The sequence below is a fragment of the Urocitellus parryii genome, chromosome 14 (assembly GCF_045843805.1).
Source record: "Urocitellus parryii isolate mUroPar1 chromosome 14, mUroPar1.hap1, whole genome shotgun sequence".
Lineage (NCBI taxonomy): Eukaryota > Metazoa > Chordata > Mammalia > Rodentia > Sciuridae > Urocitellus > Urocitellus parryii.
In genome coordinates this window covers 29,476,461-29,502,697 of record NC_135544.1, presented here as the reverse complement: position 1 = coordinate 29,502,697, position 26,237 = coordinate 29,476,461, and the positions used below count along the sequence as shown (strand labels likewise).

Here is a 26,237-nt window from a genome sequence, read left to right as displayed (position 1 = left end):
TAAGTCTGTTTGAAAGGATGTTCGGTCAGGAAAAACACAAGTGTAGTATGTTGAGGATGTAATTGCATAATACCCTACACCCATCCATTCTACTCATCCTTAAAAATTCAGTTCGAAGTCTCTCCCAGTGGGAGAGACTACCCCCAACAGATAGTCATTTCTTAATCTTTTAAACCCCCACCATAAAATCAGTTTGCTAGTCATTCATGTATCTTTTTGTTACAGCTCTTTGAAGGATGTTTGGAACATTAATGTGAATATTTTATAATTGCTTATATTTTCATGTCTTTGTATCTTGTTTTTCTACTTAGATTGTAAATTCACTGGAAGTAGGGATCAAGATTTGTGTCTTCTTCTGTAATTAGCATCTCCTTGCAATTTCCTATATGTAGAAACTATTTAGTAAATACCTGATTCAGAGGGACAGCAAATGAGAAGTATTCATTTGTTGTGGAGTTAGAATGGTCTGATTTGTTCATTTTGATGGAACTGGAGGAGATCTTGTTAAGTGAATAAGCCAGACACAGAAAACCAAGCATCACATGTTCTCACTCATTTAAGGAAGCTAAAAATGTGGGTCTTAAAGAAGACCAGAGTGCAACACTGGTCCCTGGAGACTGTGAAGGGTAGGGAGGAAGGATGGAGAGAGGTTAGACAGTGGGTACCAAGTTACAGTTAGATAGGAGGAATTAGTGCCCGTGTTCTCTAGCACTGTGCAGTAACCTTTGTCTTCCATAATTTATGACATATTTCAGAATAACTGGAAGATTTCAGAATCCTTCAAAATACAGAAACAATAAATGTTTGAAGAAACAAAAATGCTAACTTCCTTATTTGATAATTACACATTACAAATATACATATCAAATTATCATCTCAGTATTCCACAGATATATACAAATACTATGTGCCAATTTAAAAAAAATAAAGAAAGAATCTTCACACGATAGAGGAATGGTAAGGTAAACCTTGAGAGTTATGCAAGTCTCTCTGGAAATCGTGGTTATTCTTACTGTGAGATACGTCCACATCTGGGAAGGCTGCTCATACACTGCTGGTAAAGGACGGTTATCATTAAGAGCAAATGGGAATGTGAGGCTCTAAATATGGACATTAATTATGGTTTGCTTGGATTTTGTTGGACAAGCCTTTCCTAAGGAAGGGAGGGCATGTAAACTCTGAAAGTGGGTGAAAGTCACTTTATTTCTTAGCCTACAGGGCATTTTACTAGGAGCAAAGCACCGTGATGGCCATGAGCATCCCAGGTCCCATGGGAAACCATTTAACTTCTGGTGCCATTGATCTTTGCACCAAGAGATCTTACTTAAGCACTGAGACATCTTTCCCTTTTGTAGGTGAAGGATTGGCCCAGCCAAAATTTTGAAGCAGGCCAAGGTTTCTCTGACAGCCTTATTACTATGACATACTGTTCCCCAGCTGCTTCCTCTAAAGCCCCCATGCAAGGTGTGTTTTTCCCTTTGGCCTTAAGACCATTCTCTTCCAGTCCATGATAAATCCCAAAGTTAGAAGTTCCATGTGTCTTCACTTTTCTTGCCTTTCAGCTACTATTCCATTCACTCAGTGCAGGTGCGCACAGCTACCAGACAGGAGGAAAGCAACCTGATTAAACTCATTTAAACGAGCATAAGAAAGATCAAACTGCCCTCTCAGCCTTGGAAAAGATGTTTTTGTTTCTTTTAAAGGCTTCTTTTTAGGATTAAATGAATTTCTTATTGGTATAAATTCAAAACAGTGTGAAAGAGTAAGTTGATTGAAATTAGATAGGCTTGGGGAAGATATTTTTAATACTACTATTTATTAAATATTTCTTAGGGTCTTAGGGTCAGTACAGCACTCAGTATTCGTTACCCCATTTAATCCCATCAATGGTTCTGTAATAAACGTCACTAGGTACACTTTGCAGAAAAAGAAATGGAAGTTCAAAAATTAAATAATTTGCCCAAAATCATGCAATCAGTGAGGAGCAGAACTGGGATCTGAATTTCATGTTTTGATGATGAAGTACGTGGTCTTTACCACTGTCCTGTAATTCCAAACTTAGGAGAGAAACGTTGCTTAATGGTACAATGAGTTGGAAGTTTTCTCCATGTGTCTGTTCTGACCTGCTTTACTTCCATTCATCCCTCTAAATTCTTACACGTTTCTTTCATAACTGCCTCTATGCCTGTTGGAACGAGAGGTAGGGTATTCTGTGGTGGGGGAGTCTGGAGCAGTGATTCAGTCAAGTTTTGTTGTAATTGTGGAACTGTTGGTCTGTACACATTTGAATTGAAATTAGGCCTAGTTCCATTACACTTGTATTTTACAGAAATCATTCAAGAGTAGAGTCATGATACCTAAACTGATGAAGCAAAGAATACAAAGGTTGAGAAACAGTTAAAGAAACTTTGACTTATAAAGAGCGGGGCCGAGAATAACCCTGGAGAAGTCAGGCTACTTTGCTGAATCATAGCTGGGAAACCTCATCAGTGGGAGTTGGAGCCTGTCCTACGTCTCCAGAGTAGAGTAGGTTCTGCTGTATCATGGAGAAGGAAGAGAAGTACACAATGACTCCAAATAGGAATTCAGATTCTTTTCTTTTTTTAGGTGGGGAGGGGGAAATCAGAGATTAAACTCAAGGGCACTCAACCACTGAGCCACATCCCCATCCCTATTTTGTATTTTATTTAGAGACAGGGTCTCGCTAAGTTGCTTAGCACCTTGCCATTGAACTCAAGGTCCTCCCATCTCAGCCTCCAGAGCCACTGGGATTACAGGCATCCTCTACCACCCCCAGCTCAGATTCTTTTCTATATAAGGCACTTACTACACAGGAAAGGAAAATGGCATCTTTCCTAGGAGCTCTGGTTAGCCAGGCTCATTACACAACTGTGTGACATCTGAGAGATCTCACCAACTGTTGTCAGCTAGGACTGGTATTTCATCATGATTTTATCCCAGGTGATAAATGGCTTTGACGTAATTCTGGATGAGGGACTAGAGATCCGGGCAGCAGCTTGTATTGAGACCATCTGGCGGATAGCAGGGCCTTGCCTTGCCTGGTCTTTATGTGTGGGACCTTTTTTTTCAACAAACATTTGAGTGCCTGCTATGTAAATAACACTGCTAGGGTTTAGTCCACAGTGCCTCACAAACACCACCTTTGTAGTAGTTGTCCGGCTATAATGTGAATGAAGCCTTAGCAAAGGTTTAGTGCTAAAGCGTGTAATTGGTCTGATGGCTCGTATTTCCTTCCTAACTTTGCAGCTGCAGTCTATTGTGAAGAGCCAGAGGGTTAGATGTTATGGATCACAATAAGATGTCAGGAGTCGTCTCTGGGGTTAGGGAGGGCTACTCCCTAGCAGGGCAGTTCTCCCCGACTGCCCCTCTCTCCCTGCCACTCTACCCCTCTTGACTGGTCTGCCTCTTACTCAATGACTGTTATTCATCAGAAATCGAATTTCAGTGATAGGAGCAAAGGCTGGCATGACTGAACAATGTGTGTAGACTGAGATGATGACAGTTCCCTCTGTACATCTGTGAGCTGATTGATTTGTCATTTCTCCAGCTGCCCATCTCCACATCAGACAGCTGATAAGCAAAGGCAAGGGACATGGACTCATTTTGCTGTGTGTGTGCCCTAAGTCACAGTAATTACGATTCTTGACTCAGCTCTTACTAGAAGTTTCTTAATGGACATCATGAACCTCATTATCATTACTAGAAGCCTTCTGCATATGTTCACTTTTGAATTAAAAGTTTATTCAAATTAATAACTCAGAAATTGGACTTTCTTTAAGAGGCCCTTCACCTGTTGAAATAAAGATTGGGAAACCTTATAAAAGCTGTTTAGAATTTCTAAATATTCTAAAATACTTTTTTTAAAAAATATTAAGTCTCCTTCCACTGACTATTACAATAAAGACCCAGCCTTGGGCTGGGGATGTGGCTCAAGCGGTAGCGCGCTTGCCTGGCATGTGTGCGGTCCGGGTTCGATCCTTAGCACCACATACCGACAAAGATGTTGTGTCCGCCGAGAACTAAAAAATAAATAATAAAAAAATTAAAAAAAAAAAAAAAAAAAGACCCAGCCTTAAGGTTTTGAAATCAGTGGCATTTAAAACAGACCTACAGTAAACTGGTAAAGGTGCCTTTTGCAATCCCAGTTTTCTTTCAGATTTCAAATGCAAACATTTGAAAGTCAAGTACGGTAATCTGGTTTCAAAGGAAACTCAGAAGCAAGGGAACTAATAGGGGCCATATGCTCCCCCCACACCAAGGGTGCTGTGGTCTTTCGGAGAGAGTGTAGGAAAGGAAAATGTGTCCGTTTCAAACAGCTCTTTAAAAAAACATTGTAGTAGACCTTCTGTTAAAAGAACCAGACAGCATCTATACATAAAATTGGGGTTAACAAATTGAATTAAATTGTAAAACACAAGATTTGCCTGATGCTGTGCATCAGAGAAACTGTTCACTTAACTGTGACCTCAGAGAGCTTATGATTTCCCCAAGCTCAAGGGCATTTAAGGTAAAACTTGGCAAGTCGGTAGGTTCTGTGAATAGTGGGTTGAAAGGAGTAGAGTTGTATTGTCCGTGTGGCCTCCATGCACTTTACAGACTGGGGTGACCATTTTTATGAGGAGTCACAGTATCAACTCCATGCAGTAATTTTATTAGAATCTATAATTTTTACTTGAGTGTTAATTTTGGCAGCATGGAGATCAAAAGAGTCATGTTTGTCCTGAGGAACAAAGCTGAATAAGATTTTGAATTAGAAAGAAGCCTTTATTATAAGGGAAAAAAAATAATAGCTAGTATAGTTAGCCATTTCTTTTAAATTTTCAGCTCAAATGAGATTAAAATGTTTTTTCCCCAAAACACGGAAATAGAACTGGACACAAGTGCCTTATTATGATTTTCTGCCAGAATTCTGCTTCATTGATTCAGGATCATGGGACTTTGGAGTTTGAAGGAATCTTTGAAATAATTTCATCCAAACCCTCATTTTACAGATGAGGAAACAGGCACAGAGTGGGTAATTGTATTTTTTTTTTAAGATTCTGGGTTCTTATCAGCATATCTCTTGCATGCTTTCTTATATTGGGAATTTCTCAATTATAATTTAGTACCATTTCAGAATCATATTTGTAACCAGGTTGTTTTGGTATATGGACTTCATTAGAGTCAGAGGTAACTGTTCAGTGCAGAGTATAGATTAACATTTACCGTGAAAAACAGTACCTAAAAATAAACAGGAAAACAAGATAATTAATACTAAATGCAAACTTGGGGCAAGGGTAAAGCACAGATTATTGTAAGAAGGCTAAGAGGGAAGACGGATGTTGGGGTGCCTTCAAGAATGTCATTTATTATGATGCAGTTCACTTGGGAAAATTATGGCTTTCCTTTTCTTACATAGTTACATGAAGATGAATACTTCAAGATGAAATAGATTTTTTGCTTTTTTTAGTAGGTATCTTTTGGAAAGATGGATCTCATCCCAGAGGGAATGAATGTACATTACCATGGAAGTCACATCTTAAGAGTTGTGTTATTCTCCCTCCAGTGCCAAGGTTGGGAGTACAGAGAACCTGAATTCATGACTGAAAAGGACAAAAATAGCATTCATAGAATACAGTACTTTTTCTAAACCCACATATAGGATGGTAGAGGAATAATTTTGCAATTTGAGTGCCTATTTGATGCATAATAGCCATTCAGGTATTTCTTGAAAGGATAAATTATGTGCTAGATTTAAAAAAAAAAATTCCAACTAAAATAACTGGCCAAATGCTCAAAGGGAAAATAGGTGTAGGGGTTTAAGTAGTAAAAATAGATGCGCCAGATAATATTTCCCCAGGTAGAAATGACTAGCTGTAGATAATGAGGCAGAGCAAGTTGGCATCTGCAGGATTTCCACTTGTTGTCTCAGGCCCTCCTCGGCAGTTGTGTGAACAGGTAGCTGCCACCAGTTTGGTCTCCACAGTTGCTCCAGAGGGATTTTCTAACACAAATAGGTCATGTGATTCCTCTATATCAAAACATGGGTGGTGTCCTATGATCATCAAAAATAAGATCTGAGCCTCCTGGTCTGCCAAGATCTGGCCTCAGCTTTTCTTTGCACCTGCTCTAGCTGAGCCCCCAGCACGCACAGCTCCCCAGGCTCAGCATGCTGCTGCATGCTGTGCATGCCCTCTCTCCTTCCTCTCGTGGAGGGATCCATCTTTCACTCCACTCATGATCCACCCCAATAATTATCTTGCTCCTCATGCAGATCAGCCTCCAAAGCACTTTACCGGAAAGCAGTGTCCAAATTTTCAGTGACCTGTTTTAAACATTAAATGCTCTTAAAACCTAAATTTAGCTGGGCGTGGCACATGACTATAATCCCAGCAGCTCTAGAGACTCGGGCAGGAGAACGGCAAGGTCTAGGCCAATCTCAGCAGTTTTAGCAAGTCCCTAAGCAACCGAGTGGGACCCTGTCTCTAAATAAAAACATATCCAGGCAGAGTGGTGCATGCCTGTAATTCCAGTGGCTCAGGAGGCTGAGGCAGGAGGATCTGGAGTTCAAAGCCAGCTTCAGCAACTTAGTAAGGCCCTAAGCAACTCAGTGTTGCTGGGCATGTGGCTCAGTGCTAACTGACCCTGAGTTCAATCCCTGGTATCAAAAATAAACAAACAAATAAATACATATAAAAACATAAAAGGGAATGGGGGCATAGCTCAGTGGTTAAGCACTCCTGGGTTCAATCCCCAGTACCAAAAAAAAAAAAAAAAAAAAACCCAAAAAATGAAAGTTCAGTTCCTAGTGTCATATTTTCATGTCCTTCTACACGCTTAAGTCCACTTAGAAGTTTATTGAATGCTTACTTAGTACAAAGCACTGTGTTTGGTGTTATCTGAATTATCCTAGATTTAGCAAATGTCCCCCGAGGACTGAACTTACATGGATGTTTGTAAGAAAATAAAGCTAAAATAAAACATATTTGCTCCAATTTTTTTAGTGCAGTAGCACAGAATGAGAGCAGTTTAGAAAGGCTTCATTAGCCTATAAAGTACCTATGAGCTTGTAGTTAGCTTTATGAGTGTGTTCAGAACTCATCCTAACATTAGAAAAATCCATTCTAAGAATTATTGACAGTAAGTTATAATTAATAATTCATGCAAAATGCTGTAAATTGGTAATTTCCTAGATTATGCTGACCAAAGTTGTTGTATCAGTATTTACAGTCTCTTATTTGAGGAAATAAAAGTGATCTAGTTATTGGAAGAATTTTCTATTAGCACATTTTAAGATGACTAGTTGGTTCATTAAATAGGTTTGTATAAGATCCACAGAAAATCTTGGTAAACTTGCATGTGTTACATGTTGAGAGATACCTATGATGTCTTTAATATGGATTTTTAATACATGTTCTAAATCTCACTCGACATTTGTTTTTCTATGGTAACTACTGTGTTTGGGGAACTATTTATGAAATGAATCTGGGAGGGTCTTAAAAATTGCCTGGTTAAGTATATTTGGTCTCTTTTGAAATTATTTAGCAGAAAATATTAATAAAACCACTAGCCATTAAAATGCCCCCAATAAATTCCTTGAATTATACTGTTATAAAGTGGTTTTTCATTCATTCTACAGCCATATTGGGTGTCCAATATCAGTACTGCTTTATTGTCAGAACCAGGAAATGTGGCGATCATATCCTTGTCATGGAGCTTACATGCTAGTGGGAGAGACAGATGGTAAAGTAGTAAACACAGGCATACACACACACACACATTCAGAGAATGGACACAGTGAACTCAAGTCATGTTGGAACTGCTTTAAACAGTGGTCAAGAAAGGGCTGCGTCCCAGAACTGCAGACATGGTTGCATGATGGAGTACTTGCCTAGCATGTGCGAGGTCCTGGGTTCAATCCCCCGTACTACAAAAACATCATGAGGACATGGTGTTTCACCTGAGACCTAAAGAAGAAGGAGCCAATCCTGACAAGGTCTATCCGAGGAACATCCCAGGCTAAGAGCACAAAAATTAAAAAGGCTTTGCCTGAGTTCAGAAAAAGCCTGGTATGTTCAAAGAAGAGAGGAGGTGTGCGCATGGGATGGGAAGGGAGATGGTGTGCAGACAGTTGTTCCAAATGAACAGATGCAGACCCCGCAGACCCTTGCAGGTCTGGTGAGGAGTTCTGATTTCCCTCCACAGGCAGTAGGCAGTCACTGGAAGGTTATGTGCAGGAAAGTGGCCTGTTTTATGTTTTCCCAAGAGGACCCTGGCTGCTCTGTGCAGAAGGCTGTGTCAGGAGCAGGAAGGAAGGCTGGGCATCATTGAGACATTGTCACCAGCCAGTTTGGAGTTGAGGTGCCAGTGGAGATGGAATAGAGGGAACAGGTCCAAGAAGCATTTAGATGTAGAGGAGATAGGATTGCTGATGGAGGTGGGGGATGGAAAGGGAGTAGAAAATAATTTCTCATGATGGAGTATAAAAACAAGATGACATGGAGATATTTAAGCATCCAAATTCCATTTTTGTTCTATACCCTGAGTTCAAAGTTATTGCATATATTCATAATTATAATGAAGCTGAGCTTTTCCAGAGCACATGTGATCCTGACACACTGAAAGCATGCTGCTTCTTATAGTTGGCTGCAGTACATGAAAAGAAATTAACCAAGAAGATGCAGTGAAACTAAGCAAATAGTTTCAGCCAAAAGTACAAGGACATGCATGATGTAACGTGTTAATTTTGCTAATCGTCATTTCCTTTTTAAAGAGAAATTTCCTCTTGCAACCCATACACAATCAGGAAATCTTTCAACCTGCTTATTTCAATCACAGGGTATAGAAAAAAGATGGAATTTGGATGCTTAAATATCTCCATGTCATCTTGTTTTTATACTCCATCAAAAGAAATTATTTTCTAGTCCTCGCCATTGCTGAGGATGGCTTTGGTCTGGAGATCCTCCTATCTCAGCCTCATGAGCCACTGGGATTACAGGTGTGCACCACCACACCAGGCCACACCAATTCTTTTAAAAGGTTGAAATACATGGTTCTGGGCAGTGGCAAACCTGCCCACTCAGATGGGTCTGACCCACATGATAATGTCATTTTTTGAATCTTCAGTGTGAATTGAGCTTTCCCAGTCATTGAGCAAAGCTCACATCCTCAGTAACAGCCCCAAATTCTATGTGATAGTTTCCATCTGCTGTTCTCCCACCAAATACTGTAGGACTTTTGCAGAGGGCTTCTCTTTGTCACACTTACGTCTCAGAATTCTGTGAGTTCTAAGTTACATCAGTTCTGGTTTCTGCTGATTTTTATCTTCGTGGACCTTCTCCTTTTCTGAATTTGGGTATTTCTCTCTTCCTTTGGCCATTGAAACAATGTACTGTTCCTCTTCTCACATCTGTCTTGCAGAGAGTGGAGCCACAACAGAGCTGGTGGAGCCTCCTGTGACTCAGGGAAGGGGAAGGAGCTGGGCTTGGCAGGGATTCAGGCCTCAAACTTGGACACTGTCCTACTGCCCTGTCTGATGCACGTGCTGGAATATCCCCACAAATGGTGATCTCCAACTCTGTCACCTGGTTTTGTGCATCAAACCATTTTCCTTCTAGTCCATCCGAGCGGGTTCTGGTTCTCCCAGAGGACCACTGTACATTCCTACAAGCAAGGGGTTGTGGTTATGCACAGCTTTAAGTGACAGTGAAGATGAAGCACCCACCATCTCACCCTGCTTTCAGTTCTGGCCAGCCACAGTAGCTTGTGACATGAGAAATCATGCTTAAAAAGCAAAAAGGGAGAGCTCATGTAAATACATGTGGGAAATAAGATAAGGAACTCATAGATATGTATGCTGCTCTGCTGATAGTTTTCACCTTCCTTTCTTTCTTTATCTTTTTTTTTTTTTTTTTGTACCAGGGACTGAACACTCAGGGACACTCATCAGGAGCACTCAACCATTAAGCCACATCCCCAGCCCTAGTTTGTATTTTATTTAGAGACAGAGTCTCACTGAGTCGCTTAGCACCTCGTTTCTGCTGAGGCTGGCTTTGAACTCACGATCCTCCTGCCTCAGCCCTCCCAGCTGCCACCTTCCTTCTACAGGACTTCTTTTTAATTGACATCTTAGAGAACCTCAAAGAATAAACCAGGTGGCACTAAGGTGTCAGGAGCAGACTCCCCTGCTCCCCTAACTCCCTCCTTTGGTGGGGTCACTCCTGCCCCCTGAAATCTATCAGAAAATTCTGGGGATCCGTGGAGCTGACTTCTTTTGAGGGTCATATGCATGCAGGAGGCCTCAGTCTCCTAGTGCATTGTAATCTGCTCTGTCTTGCTCTCTCCAGGCATCATCCGTGTGGCCCGCACACATCGTTCTGCTGTTCCGTCTGCCTTTGTCATTCCTTAAGTTCCTCCTAGGGCTCACCATTCCTCATAGGAGGAAGGCCCCCAGTGCTCCGCTCTCTCCTCTTGGTTTTATTCATGTCCCTGTCTGCCTTGTCTGCTCCTCCCCAGAAAACACCTGCTTATAGCTCCTACCAGCACCAAGGCCTCCCCACCTCCCAGCTCCAGGTACCCTCCTACTCCTTAGTACTGGATTCATATTGTACATCCTTAGATAAACTTTACTACTTCCTATTTTGTTTTTATTTTTTGTTTTGTTTTGTTTTGTTTGGGCAATGCTGGGGGTTGAACCCAGCGCCTTATACATGCTAGGCAAGTGTTCTACCATTGAGCTACATCCCTAGCACAACTTCCTACCTTTGAGCCTCATTTCACTCCCAGGTTCTCTCTCTGCTCTGAGCAGTCTTCTCTTGTGCCCCTGTCAATTAGCATTGTGACCCTTGACCTACTGTCTGTCTCCTCCACTTCAATAGAAACCAAGGACAGAGATGTTTGTGGGGAGGGAGCCTACTCACTTTCTATCTGCAGCTCCCAGGCCCCAACAGATGTGTGACCCATAAAGGCACTCAGCATTTGAATGAATGAATCATCAAGTTACCACGGATGCATTTGGGAAGATGGGAATGGCAGTTATTAAATAAATCAGCTCCAACTTAATAAAAACAGAAATCAGTCTTCAAAGTCTCACTGCTGCAAGACTTTCCGTACTCTATTCAAATGAGATCTGAAGTCTTAAAAGGAAAGTTTTATTTGTTGATACTTCAGGAGCTTCCACCATGTGTGGAAGTCCCCCCATCCGAGTGGAATTGGCTGTGGCCACAACCAGTTGCAGCGTTCAGAGCTGATAGTATTCATAATTCATAATCCAAGGGATAGAGGGTAGTCGTGAGCAGGCATGTATGTGTGAAGGTGTGGGTGTGACAAATGACTGGGTGTTTTAATGAACCACTCACTTGAAAATTGTCTTTCTGCAGGTGATGTATCACCAATCAGTATGTCTCCCATCAGTCAATCTCAGTTTATTCCACTCGGGGAAATCCTCTGCTTGGCAATATCGGCAATGAACTCGGCAAGAAAACCTGTCACCCAAGAAGCACTGATGGAACACCTGACAACTTGTTTTCCAGGTAATGAGAAACAAACAGAGCACTTGCCAAATGGACATGTGTGCTGGTGGCTGTTGGACTTCAAAGGGATCATTCTTGTCACGTTTAGCTATAATGGGGCAGGGGAGGGGGGGCACTTCACCCAAACTACCCAGAAGCCTTTCTTCCTTCTATCATTAAAAGTCAAGGCACCTGAGTTACATCAAAAATAAGTTCACCGCTTCAGCTCTGATAGTCTTTAATTGGCACTGAGCAAAAAGAAAATTAAATCAGAATCCATAAAGAACCTGGCAAAAATGACCAGGATTCTAGGCAATCTTTGCCATCCAACCTTTCTTAAATCCGTGAACATGAGTGTTCAAAGGACTAGTTCAGAACAACCCTAAATTTTCATCCAAAGTAATTAAACTATAGAAAGAATAATATTCAGAGTAAACATATTTCACAAGTTCATGTCATGGCTTGGTGAGCTTTAAGAAAGTATTATTTGGTAAGTTAGTTAAGATTTCGTTTTAAAAGAAAAGTACAAATATTTGCTTTTCTCCTAAATATTATAAAGATGAAGGCAATAACCCAGGGGCTGTAGGAACCACATTTGATGCTTCCTAGGCGAGAAGATGTTAGGAATGGTAATAAGCTAAAGAATGGATGCCTCATCTCAACACAGCCCACGTCTCAGCTCCAATGAATTGTTACCACTCCACCTGCAAGGCACAGAATCCTGCCAGAGTAGACAAATTTAATTTTTCAGAAGAACTGGAAATTTCATTTTATGTGAAATCCCTAAATTTCCTTAAATGCTACAATTTGTGTGTATGTTCAAGTATACATACACACACACAAACACAAAAATTGTGTATATCTCAGCAACATGTGGGTCAAGTAAAATACATTTTGGGGCCACCAGAATCTGTTCCTAGGTTGAAATAGAAATTATATTAAAAATGAATGCTTGCTGTGTGTGGTGGTGCACACCTGTGATTCTAGCAACTCAGGAGGCTGATGCAGGAGGATTGCAAGTTCAAAGCCAGCCACCAGCCTCAGCAACTTAGCAAGAGCCTGGCTTAAGAAGGAAAAAAAAAGAATGCTTGATAGATGATAGATTGTTCATTCTGCGTAGAAGAGACCTTAGTAAATATAAGCTATGAGAATGCTGGATAACAAATGATACAGAGCATTAGGGGCCTGTAGCAATAACTGCTTATTTATCTCCTTTATCTGTGGGTTCCCCAGTGGCCAGCTAATTCAGCTGAGGCCTAACAGAGTGGTCATGCTCTACCTGTACCCCATCCTTTTTAGAAAAGAGGCAAGCAGAGGCTCACTTTGCTGGTAGGGATGGCAGAAGCACAAAAACACAGGTCCTTGGTACAAGAGTTCCTCAACCCTTTGATCTCACTCTGCTAGCATTGCATGCCCCGAAGCAAACCTGACCATTCCCAAAGTAAAGGTGTGGGGAAGTGTACCCCACACAGGTGGAAGGTTGGAAGTGCCAACTCTAAGCGAAATGGTAATCTACGTGACCACACTGGGTTTCCTGAGAGAAACTTTAAATTTCTCTCCTACTGATTCTTCCTTCAATTTCGATTATCTGAGTAATAGATCTTGATATTATATGTGATGTTTAAAAACTCTAATATGAACCCACCCTTGCAACCTATAAATTATCTTAAATGTTGCAATATTTTATTTTCTCTGAATTTTCTTCACTATCTGTTTCTTTTCGTAGTAAACTTGCAGGTAGAACTTTTTCTTTCAGTAGTAAGATAAGCAAAATCTCAGGGGACACTGTCTCAGAGGGGACAGATGCTGTTTGCAGATTCTGTGCTTTTGTGAAGGATGGCCCTTCTTTCTGCCTGATTCCTGGGCAGCCACTGGTTATCAAACAACCCAGCAGCTTTTGAAACCCTTGCGTTTTTATATAGCTTCACGAGAGATCATTTAGATTTTTTTCAGAATTGGCTACTCAACTTCCCGTTTCTGAAAAGAAAGAGAAAGAACACAGAGTCAGCATGTCATGGTAAAATGCTCATCACCGGAAGCAGCTGGTAACAGTATCACTAAGCTGAAGTACCTCATAGAGAAATCCATAGATTATCTGTATTTAAAAGAATAAGTGCTTTGCTAACCTTTATGGTGGATGAACAGAAATCCCAAGGCCTTGGTCTCTTCAGAGGAACTGAGAGGAGCTAACTAAACTTTCTCTGTGTCCCTGGTGTCTATTGACCAGCTCCAGAAGTTTGGAAGGACACTGTTCAAACTAGAGTCTAGGACAGGGGTTTACAAACTATGGCCTGCAAGCCTAGTGCAGCCCACGACCTGTATCTGTAAATAAAGCTTAACTGGAACTCAGCCATGGCTGCTGCACAGAGTATTGGCTTTGGCTCTCCATACTGCACTGTCAGAGTTGAGTAGTTGGAACACAGATCATATAGCTCCCAAAACCTAACATATGTACTATCTGGCTCTTTACAGAAAAAGTTTGACAACCCCAGGCTTAGGACATAATGACAATTATTTAAAATTTTGTTCAGCAATAGTTCCAAATTTTAAACTAGTATTTCATTAAAAAATGAGATATTGTATCCTGCCTGTCTTTTTATTCTTTCTTACCTCCTTCCTCCATTCTTTTCTTTCCCTCCTTTGATTTTTTTTTTGCCTTTCTTTTGTTGTCACTCAAGTGACATCAGAACAAAACACTTTCAAAAACTCAACATTGTTAGTTTTTTTTTTCTGCTTGAAAAATGGTTTTTTAATGACAGTACTTACTATCATATTTATATTTTTTGTTTTTAAAGGTAAGAGTATTTTTAATGCCTTATTATTTGAAGATGAAGTTTAATTAAATATGAAAATATTTGAATTTTCATATTTAGCACATGGTCAATAAGTATAAAGAATAGTCTAGAACTGGGGACTTTGTTCCTATTGTGGAATCCATATTATAAAGAGTTTTCAGTGAAAGTTCTTCTAGTAAAGAATGTATGATATACTGAAAAAAAATCTTATCACCTTTTATATAGGTTGAATTTTTTGAAATCCAATTCAACAACTTTTACATACCAGTCTCCATTACAGAATTCAAGTATATTTCTTAAAAGGTTTAAAAAGGATATATACTTGCTTCTCACATTTTGTGGGGAAAGGGGGATTAAACGCAGGGGCAATTAGACACTGATCAACATCCCCAGCCCTTTTTATTTTTTATTTTGAGACAGGGTCTCGCTAAGTTGCTGGGGCTAACTTCAAACTTGTGATCCTCCTATCTCATTTTCCCAGGTAGCTGGAGTACAGGTGTGCACCAACACACCCGACTTCTTATATTTTTAAAGACCTTCTCATCCATTCATGCAGAGTGAATGGCTGTTTCAATTGTTATGTTCGAATTGAATCCTTCTGGGAGGACAGCTGGCCTTGAACAAAATGCAGTTAGAGCTATCAGGCTGGTTATGGGGTTCAAGTTCATTTTTAAATATATGTTTTTGCTTTGGAAGATGTAAAGGTGTGGAAAGGAGATAAGTCAGGTTTCAGCTCTGTTAGCATGCAAAGCTTATCCTTGTTCTTTAAGCCCTCAAAATTTGAAGTCATGATGGAGTAGAATCCGAAAGTGATGGAATACACAGACGTTCCTCACCGCCACCACTCTCCAGGTCAGCCCTACAGATTCCTGGTAGAACTCAAGATTTCATGACAATTGAAAATGTGAGTCGTGATACAAGGGCTTAATAATAAAATAATAATAATAGGTATCAGCGATTTTCAGTTAAATCTTTGGAAATTCAAGGTAGAAGTATAGAAAATGGATGGAGAGGAAAGAATGTTTATGGTTTCTTTTTCTTTCCAAGTAAACATGATTTGATTTATGAACCGAAAATCCAAAACAAAAAGCAGAGGTGCAAATGCTCTATGGAATTCTTTCTTATCTCTTTTGGAACAACCAGAGAACTTGTTCTTAACGGTAAGTAAAGATGACTGCATTGTAATCATGATTCTCTATAGTTTCATGAGTTTTCTAAGATCATTATTTAAAAGGCCTGTACCATAAACCAGCCCATTCTATAACAGTTCAATTCTTGTTTTAAAGTAATAGCTGTTCTTATGAATCACACCTCAGCTTTCCTTTAGTAGCAGTCATAGTAAATTAGTCAATCATGAGTTCTCAGACCATTGAAGATACAGTCAGTTTAAAACATGGGTTTGTTCTTTTAATTTCTGTGCCAATAACTACACTATTCTTGACACTCCAGTATGGCTACTGTGTATTCTCCTCTCAGGAGTAGCATTCTGGGTGAATGAAGTCTTCTTTCAGTTATCTGTTAGAAGGCCCTAATAGTAGAGAGTAGAAATTCTTTTAAAAATGGTTACCTGTAACCATTTTTTTTGTTGTTGTTGTTTTCATTTTATGATGGTGCTCAAAAATGGCATGTGTATGGTTTAGGTTATACACTAATAAAATTAAAATGCATTTATATTTTGTATAGAAAGTACCACAAAATTTTAAATAACAACTTTTATTTTATCAGTCTTGAAATCATTTGTACAAAATAACCAATGTACATTGGTCAGAAGTTATGCATTATCCCAGTAGCTCGGAAGGCAGAGGCGGGAGGATCACAAGTTCAAAGCCAGCCTCAGCAAAATCGAAGCACTAATCAACTCTAATAAAATACAAAATAGGGCTGGGGATGTGGCTCAGTGATTCTAGTACCCCTGGGTTTGATCCCTGGTATCCCTCCCTCACCCCGCAAAAAGTTAAGCATTAGATTAGGGCTGGGAATGCAGCTTAGTAATAGTGTGCTTGCCTAACACAGGCAAGGCCCTATATATGAAAAATAAATAAAAAGAGTAAAACATTAGATTAAAAGGAAACTATGCAACTCAAAAATTAAATAATTATGTCAATCAGTACATTATCCATGAACAGTGTTATCTTTTTTTTACCTTGGTCACTAAGGATGCCTTCTAAGGAGGAAGGAGGATGACATAAATGTGTGTGTATGTGCGTGTTATATCATACTGTAGACTCTGAGAATTCCAGACCATTTCTAATATTTTCATATCCTACTTCATAGTTTTGGAAGGATTAGAGGATCCTAAACCTCTCAGGTCACCCAGCTATTCTAGGTTGCTACACAACATTCTTGGAAGGTAATGTGGGATTTCGTGGATTCTGACCCAAAGTTTAAGACCAATACTAAGTAGTATTGGTTGAGCATTCACTATATGTCAGTCACTGTTCTACAGGCACCAAATTCAGACTAACAGCGCCAGGAGTGTAGGTACCATTATTATCCGCATTTTGATGACAATAAACAGAAACTCTGAGAAGTTAGGTTGCCAGCTGCACTAATGATACCAACTGCACTGATTTTCTAGGGCTGCTTAACAGAAGTTTATCATCCTAGAGTCTGAAGGCCAGATATCCAAAATGAAGAGGTCAGCAGGTTGTTTGGTCATTCTGAAGTCTGTGAGGAAAGAATCTGTTTCAGGGATCTGTCCTTGGCTTGTGGATGGCCAACTTCTACCAGTGTCTCTTATATTATTTTCTCCCTTTATATTATTGTCTCTGTGTCTACATTTCCCTGTTTCAGAAGGACATCAATTATATATTACAGCCCATCCTGATGATCTTATTTGAACTTGAATACAGTTGCAAAGATCCTATCTACAAAAAGAAACAAAGGTCATCTTAGGAGGTGTTACCACAGTTAGAATTTCAACCCATGAATTTGGGGTAGCGGTGTTAGTCAACTTCCTATTATAACAAATACCTGAGATGATTGACTTGGAAGGGGCTCACGTTGGCGCACAGGTTTAGAGGTTTCGGCCCATAATCATTTGACCTCATTACTTGTCGCCCTGTACTGAGGCAGCCCTTGGCAGGACCACTTAATGGAGCAAAACTGCTCCCCTCATGATCAGAAGGAGAGAGAGGAAGCAGAAGTCCCACAGTCCTCTTCAAGGCCACACTTCCAATGACCTAAAGACTTCCCATTAGGCTCCAGAGCTTAAAGGTTCTATGACATTCCCAGAGCACTAATCTTTGGAGACTGAATCTTTAACACGTGGGCCTTTGAGACATTCCAGACACAAACTATGATAGTGGGTGAGGGAAGCGGGGTGAGGTGCGTGAGTCAGCCGTTAACACCAGCTATCAGTGACAGAGCTGGGCTTTCCATCCAGGAGTCTGGCCCCAGGACCCAAGCTTTCAGTCTCCACATCACACCGCCTTAACCATGTTTGGTTGACAATGTGAAATTGCCATTTTGTGGGTCAGACACGGTTGAATATTGGCAGTTATTCATATGATTCGACCTGACCTGTTTCTAAATTATATCATTCAGATCAATTTTATAAGTATATCACCCTTTATGTGATGAGGACTGCAGAATACCCAGGAAATAAAGTAAATGGACTATAGCCTGATGAATTTATACTCTCTGAAGGATTTATACTCTTGATTCTGCCTCTTAAGGTGGAGAAGACATAAACATGCACACAAAACCCCTTGAAAACATTATTAGTCGTTATACAAAGAAGCATCTATCATTTTTATTCCTAGTGTTTCTATTCTAGAAAAGCAGGGGGTTTGGGACTTAGTGATCAACCTGATAGTCTTTTCTTTTACGAGTGTGTTTATTCGCGCCCACTGGTTAGAAACTAGAAGAAATACCTCCACCTGCTGACTTATGACTAAAAGGAGAATGTTCTCACCCGACTTTGACCAGTGCACCAGTCAATATTGAAGGTGTTGATAATTGCAAAACTAGAGGTCATATCAGAAATAGGGATCAATTCTAATTGTCCTTTTATATGACTCATAAAATCAAGTAAACTTATTTTTAAAAAGGAGTATATGAAGTAGTTCTAATGTGTAGCCTCTATATATGTTATATTTGTTTTTCAAATCAAGATAGCTGTTTTAACCTTTCTTCCCTAGTTACTTTTACTGAAGATGACTTTTCTGTAAGTTGATATCACATTATGTAAAACTTTTCATTTTCCTCTCACTTTCATGATTGAGTTCAGCAAAGGTTTGTAATGACAGTTGCAACCTAGCTGGGCAAGGTGGCACATGCCTGTAATTCCAGCGACTTGGGAAGCTGAGGCAGGAGGATTGCAAGTTCAAAACCAGCCTTAGCAGTTTGGAGAGGCCCTAAGCAACTTAGTGAGACCCTGTCATAAAATAAAATAAATAAATAAATAAATAAATAAACAAAGAAAGGGCTGGGGATGTGGCTTAGTGGTTAAGTGCCCCTGGGTCCAATCCCTGGTACATCCCCAGCCCTCTTTGAGCTTTTATATTTTCTCAGTCCATAGGAAGTAATAGCAATAGACATTATCAGAGGAGACTAAGATGCACACTAAACTTAATGGTCAACCTGGTCTTGTTCCCACTTACACGCCCTGAGATGATACTTGGAAGCTTGCCATTACTAATAAGATTCTGAAAATCAGGAATCGGCAACATGTTCCCGCTTCACTCTCACAAGTGTTGTTCGTTTGCTTTTTGGTTTTAGGTGTTCCAACCCCAAGCCAAGAAATCCTGCGGCACACGTTGAACACCCTGGTACGGGAGAGGAAGATCTATCCCACTCCGGATGGCTATTTCATTGTGACCCCACAGACTTACTTCATAACTCCTTCCCTCATAAGAACTAACAGTAAATGGTACCATTTGGACGAGAGGATACCTGACAGGTCTCAGTGTACCTCTCCACAACCTGGAACCATAACGCCCTCTGCCTCAGGCTGTGTCAGGGAAAGGACATTGCCCAGAAACCACTGCGACTCTTGCCACTGCTGCCGAGAAGACATGCACAGCATGCACGCGTCCACTCTGCAGAGGAAATCTGCCAAGGACTGCAAAGACCCTTACTGCCCTCCTTCTCTGTGCCAGGTGCCACCCACTGAAAAGAGCAAAAGTACTGTAAATTTTTCTTATAAGACAGAAACTCTCTCGAAACCTAAAGATAGTGAAAAGCAGTCCAAAAAGTTCGGGCTCAAGTTATTCCGGCTAAGTTTTAAGAAAGACAAGACCAAACAGCTGGCCAATTTTTCTGCCCAGTTTCCTCCAGAGGAGTGGCCCCTGCGGGACGAAGACACGCCCACTACCATCCCTCGGGAAGTGGAGATGGAGATCATTCGGCGGATCAACCCGGACTTGACTGTGGAAAATGTCATGAGGCACACTGCACTGATGAAGAAACTTGAAGAAGAGAAAGCGCATAGGAGTAAAGCAGGATCCTCTGCCCACCACAGCGGAAGAAGTAAAAAGAGCAGGACTCATCGAAAGTCCCATGGGAAGTCTCGGTCACACAGCAAGACGCGGGTGTCCAAAGGAGACCCTTCGGACGGTTCGCATCTGGACATTCCTGGTGAAAGAGAGTATGACTTTTGTGACCCTCTGACCAGGGCGCCCAGGGAGGGCTGCTTCATCATCGAACACAAAGGCGACAACTTCATCATGCACAGTAACACCAACGTGATCGAGTCCCATTTCCCCATGACACCAGAATGGGATGTGTCCGGCGAACTGGCCAAAAGGAGAACTGAGATGCCTTTTCCTGAACCTTCCAGGGGAAGCTCGCACTCCAAAGTGCACCGAAGCCACAGCCATACCCAGGACCGAAGGTCCAGGAATGAGAGACCCAGCAAAGCCAAGGAGAGGTCCAGATCCATGGATAACTCCAAAGGCCCCCTGGGCGCTTCTTCTCTAGGCACACCAGAAGACCTGGCCGAAGGCTGTAGCCAAGACGACCAGACCCCCAGCCAGTCCTACATCGATGACAGTACTTTAAGGCCCGCTCAGGCTGTTGGTCATCAAAGGGCTCTCCTTTCATCCGCAAGCTATAAAGAGGTATGTATTCCAGAAATAGTTGGTGGCAGCAAGGAGCCTTCCAGTGCTTGTAGCCTCTTGGAGCCAGGCAAACCACCTGAGAGTTTGCCACCCTACGGGGAACTCAGCACCTGTCCAACCAAAACAGCCGCTGATGACTACTTCCAGTGCAACACTTCTAGTGAGACGGTGCTCACCGCACCGTCGCCTCTGGGGAAGAATAAGGAGGACCATGCCACTCTGACCCTGGCAGAAGGCGTGAAAAAGCTGTCTCCCTCTGATAGGCAGGCCCCGCATTCCTCCAGGGAGCCTGTCGGCCACAAGGAGGAGTCACCAAAAGGGTCAGGCGGGGGCCCTGCTGCTTCGGGTGGAGTGGCTGAAGGCCTTGCCAACGGACGCCTGGTCCAGCACCACGGTGCAGAACCCAGCAGCCTGGACAAGAGGAAAGAGATATTCAGCAAAGACACACTGTTCAAGCCTCTTCACAGCACCTTGTCTGTAAACAGCTATCACAAGTCAAGCCTGTCCCTCCTCAAATCGCACCCGAAGACCCCTACTGACACATTGCCAAGCCGATGCGAGAAACTGGAACCGTCCCTGGGGACCTCGGCAGCACAAGCCATGCCATCTTCCCAGCGTCAGCAGGAGTCTGGAGGGAACCAGGAAGCCTCTTTTGACTATTACAATGTCTCCGATGACGACGACTCTGAGGAAGGGGCAAACAAAAACGCTGAGGAGGAGAAAAATAGAGATGATGTAGGCACCATGCAGTGGCTTCTGGAGAGGGAGAAGGAAAGAGACTTGCAGAGGAAGTTTGAGAAGAACCTCACCCTCCTCACCCCAAAAGAAACCGACAGCAGCAGCAACCAGAGAGCCACCCATTCAGCCCGGCTCGACAGCATGGACAGCAGCAGCATCACCGTGGACAGTGGATTCAACTCCCCACGGTAGGGAGAGGGGTCTACACACACACACACACCCACGGGGGCCTGGGGCTTTATGCAGATAACTTGAGAAGTTTCTGATCTCACAGTCTCGCTTCTGTGAATGAGGGCTAAGAGTTGTGTGTGTTGTGTTGTTAACAGCCTGTTTCTGACTTCTTTTTCAGGAATTGAAAAAAAAAGTTTCTGCAGCTGTAGAGATCACCAATCTGGACTGGTGGGTTGGCCTCAGACTTGCATCAGTCTGGTCTAACTAAGACCAGCACTTCCCAGTATTTCTTCTATTCCTGTTGCCATCATGCTAAAGAAAGGGTTGTTTTTTTGTTTTTTGTTTTTTTTTTTTTACAAGTCCTTCAGAAATAATAACTTTTTGAAGAGGGAATAGTCAATGGGGACAGGGATGGAGAGTCACCTGATGCTAAGGAGGGGTCCCTCTAGTGAGAATATTAATCACAGACCTCAAAACCTTTCCAGAGGACCTGGAATCTTGCTGCATTGCAATCCCACTTTGTGTGCAGCCTGCCCACTTGCTCATGCACCTTCCTGCCTCTGCCCTCTTGTCTACAAAGAAATGGAAACGTGTTCCTCTCACAGAAAGGTCGGGGGCCTGTGCTCTAGTAAATCAAGACATGCACCAGTGCTTTTATTTCTCGTCCTGCAGAATTAATAGAACCCATTTAGGCACTGCCGTCACAGTCGCTTCCTTTTGTAGGTTTTGTTAATTCAGAAGAGTTGATAATTGAGAGTATAATGCCTGATGGTCATGTCCAAAGCACTGAAGTGGTTCAGGAATTACAAAAGCAAACTGAGGAGTCTAGATAACTTCCTTTTTTTCCTCCTTAACACTTTCTTCTCTTTAAAAGGGCAACTTGGGTCCTAAATCTCCTTCTAAATTCTACTCCAGATTGGTGGCTCTGAGATGCAGAAATACTTCGAAGAGACTGACATTCCTCATCAGCTGTGATTCCCAGGATCTTACAGTACTTAGAATTTTTAGCAAGTACCCAGATATGATTATGGACTTCGTATTTTTATTTTAATTATTAAGAATTAAAATTAATTCTGTTGTGACCATTTGGCCATTTCTCTGGATACTTTGGGGATAGAGCATCCCAAAGTCAGAACTGGGAATCATTAATCTGTTTGTCCCATATTAGGCCTTTGTTATTTCTTCAAAGGGCTATTTCTTGATGATTATAATAATAGTTATTATTATTATGGTCATGTGAACTTTTTGCAAGTTAACATGTGTAAGTCTAATGTCCAAACAGACCACACAGATGGCATGCTGGTTAAAGTGGGTGGGGGACCAAGAGCCCCAGGTCTCCTCTACCTGTCCCTTGAGGATCCTTGAGAGACCTCAGCCATCACACCTAGTCTTTAAATCACTGGCCTATTTAGTGACTTTTCTAAGAAATTGTTTTTGCTAAATCATTTTTTATCCGAAACCAAATTTTCATGTATTCTCCAATTTATTTTCTCTAATCTTTTCTATCTATTTTCCTTTTCTGCTCTTTTTTTTTCTCTTGAAAGATTTTATGTAGTGGGTACCTGATATGCATAATTGAAGGTCTGTAGTCTGTGGCAAAAGCTCAAAGTCATTGCTTATTGAAGGCATGTTTTATGTCCCTGTATCTTTGTGTTCCCCTATTGCTTATGACATAGACTCTACTGCCTGGTGCTTTTCATACTAAAGTTTCAGACTCTTAATGTTGCCCTCTTGACCCCTAGACTTCCACATGCAGAGGTCATTGCTAAGGATACATCAGGAGTAGTTTAGTGGATTCTAATATAAAACCCTACTACTGCATAATATTGAAAGTTTTTGTTTGTTTAGGGGTTAACAGAAGGATTCAGGAAATAACCAAATGAGTATCTCTGCATAATCTAGTATCTCAAAACTTGGAGTGCAGACTGTAGGATTTTTTAAATAACATTCAAAAGTTAAATGCTTTGTTGTAGTAAAGTTTGTTGTAAGGAGACTGCCTTCACACATTAGCCACATGTCTATCTATGCTTCTCTATAGGAACATGTAGATTTTTCCATAAATTTCATGCAGTTAGAGAACCTACAGAACAATTCCTAATTTTACCCCTTTCAGATTTAATATCATTTGGTTAGAAGCCAGATGACAAACTTTATTTCTATATGCCTTGATAAAGTCACTAAGTTACCTTTTTAATGCATGAGGATGTGCAAGAGAATATTTGATTTACAGGGTTTTCAACACGAGTAGTGTTGTAGCTGAGTAACATTATCATGCTGATACCTTCCCATTGCTAAGACATGGGAATCTTTAGTGGGCTGTTCATTCAGATCTTTGAGTAAAATATTTCACTAAGCAACTAAGATGCAAGCAAGCAAGATGAGTTTTCCCTATACTTAAAGGTTTTAGTCCTGACCCATCAGTCCTGTTCAGCCACATTTCCAAAATGTTTTAGTCCAAACTATTGGAAATTAAAAATGTTGAAAAAATAAAAAGATCAGAAACTTGATCTATACTATGAGGTCTTGTAATAAAAATGAAAAATTTTGGCATGAAAAGCCTGCTACTCCATAGCTAAGGCCAAAAAATGGTTGAGCAACACAATATGAAAATAAGAGACCAAAGTCTACCAGGGATGTGTCTGCTTAATGTATGGCAAGAGACATGTGCTAGAGCAGCCTAGGGCCAAGGGAACACATGGCTAGTAAGAGGATGAACAACACAGCTACTTAGTTCACTTCTCCAACTTATTCCTGGAATTTTTATTTTTAAGGTTGCATTCAATTAGCTCCCTGTAAAAAATAATTAAATTTATTGATAACAGTCCATTTCTATTAACTTTTTATCATCATATCCTGAGACCTCAGTATGAATGTCATAGTCTGTACTATTATTAAATATATTCTTTACAGAAACTGGAATACTACCTATATTTATCACTATTAATACGTTGTAGTGGTCAAAGGCATCTTATAGCAGAGACAGCTCCCCACTTAGGTGATGTTAGGGATGAAGAGGAAAGGAAAGACCTCCCCACCATAGTACGTGGACCTGTAGACTAGCTGGAGCAGGCTTACAAGCCAAGGAGGTTCTTACAGCCACTCTGAGGACCTTGAACATGAAGGATTTACTCAGTTCCCCTCAATCAGACTCAGTCATCTTCTTTGCTGTTATTGCCCTACATGTTTGAAATGTTAAATGTTCTACATCGCTTAAAGCAATGAAATAGGTTCAAGGATTTCTAATTTAGAAAAATTGTTAGAAAAAAATGAGAGGAATAAAGCTTTTTAGCCTCTATTCTATAAGAATCCTCTAAAAAAAGAAAATATTTCTACCAAAGGAAGGCAGAAATGAATGTAAACTTGATAAATAAATGGGGAAAAAAACCCCTCAGGTCCTTTGTCAGAAAATATATTTTAACCAAAGTGTTAAAATTTGACACAGAAGTATACAGTGTTGAAAAAGAATTTTATCCCCATCACTGTGAGAAATGAGCTGGTAGCATGCTTGAAGTCCAACAAAGTCAAAATCTCCTAATCAAAGAGGCAAATGTGGTCATTAGGGTAAAATCATTGAGTTTATTCAGGAGTAGTTGTGCCCGCTGAATTTCTGGCCTGAAATGAAATCATCACTCTGGTATGATCCTTCTCAAACTAATGTGATAGCTTCTCTATCACATCAGATTTTGGAGTCGTTTCCTTGAATGTGAAAAGAAGGCGCAGCCATTTCCAAGTGCACTTGGTGGTTGAGAACCCCTTGATTCCTTCTGCAGGCTGCAGATGGTAACGTGTCTGTGCAAGCTCCCGGAGCCCCGGTTGGAAGAGCGGATGCGAGTCATCAGTGGCGATGTATATTGATATGACATGGTGAACCGACACAGGAAATCCATTAACTCCATCATTCGCTCTTCCTCTGGGGCTCAATATGTAACTATTTATGTTCAAAGCCAAACAAAACCAAACCTTTTTACTCTTTTAGTACTCGGGAGAGCCTGGCTTCCAACACGTCAAGCATTGTTGAGAGTAACCGTCGTCAGAATCCCGCTCTGAGTCCAGCCCACGGTGTAGCTGGGTCAGCCTTCAACTTCCGAGCGAGTACAGACCCCCCGACCAGCGAAGCTGAGAAACTACAGAAACCTTCCAACTGCTTGCAAGCTTCTGTGACTAGTGTGTGATAGTCCTTCTGCCTCAGATCTTCTGTCTCATTCAATACAGCAAAGTTTACGACACTGGGACTGATGTTTACATCTTTGGAAAGACAAGCATCTCAAGCACAGTTTTCGTGTTTACTTAAACTGTGCAGCTAAGTAGGCTAGGGCAAAAAAAACAAAACAAAACAAAACAAAAATCTTTATTTCAGAGTATTGCTTTTCACATTTATGGCTCTGTAGCAACTGAATAGCAGTAGGGGTGATATGTATACTTTGGCTTCACTAATTGTATCTGAGCACACATAGGAAAGTCTAGACACTGTAAGTGGAATATGCGTTTTCAATGTCATGCAGTTGCCAATTCCATTTTTAAAATGCCACAGATGTGTGTTGCTCCCAGTCTGTGGTTCAGTGGGGCCACGGAACTGATCTTTGACACTTCCCAAACAAACCAACCAACTAACAAAAAAACCCCATGCCACCGCAAAATGTCAAATGCAAGGGTCCACCTTGAGGGAAATCAATGCCAAACTGTCCAGGAGGGCCCCCCCCCCCGCCCCGGCCCTTTGCGTGTAAACCGTTTATGCACCTGTCATTTTTCACTGTGAATTTCGTGGTACTGTTCTGCAGGAGTCCATGGAAGTATGTCAGAAAGGGTGGCGATGGAAATACCGGGAGTGTCTGTTTTCAGGATTTTGTTTTTGAGTGTGACAGATGCTTGTCTTGATTTTAAACCTTCCATGATCACAAAAAGGAATATAGGCCTTTGATGCTGAAGTGGATAAAGGAAGGGAATTCCCATTCTGGCTGGGG

At 41.2% G+C, this 26,237-nt stretch overlaps 1 protein-coding gene across 1 annotated transcript in view; it reads left to right on the top strand.

Annotated features, from left to right (window-relative positions):
- Positions 1–25,909, top strand: part of Stox2 (storkhead box 2) — a 217,225-nt gene extending 191,316 nt beyond the window's left edge. Inside the window, exons 2-4 of the mRNA XM_077792632.1 lie at positions 11,379–11,531; positions 19,028–21,293; positions 25,253–25,909. Coding sequence (XP_077648758.1) covers positions 11,379–11,531; positions 19,028–21,293; positions 25,253–25,448 — 2,615 coding nt within the window. The 3' untranslated portion in view covers positions 25,449–25,909. The remainder of the gene's footprint in view (positions 1–11,378; positions 11,532–19,027; positions 21,294–25,252) is intronic.
- The last annotated feature ends 328 nt before the right edge of the window (positions 25,910–26,237 follow it).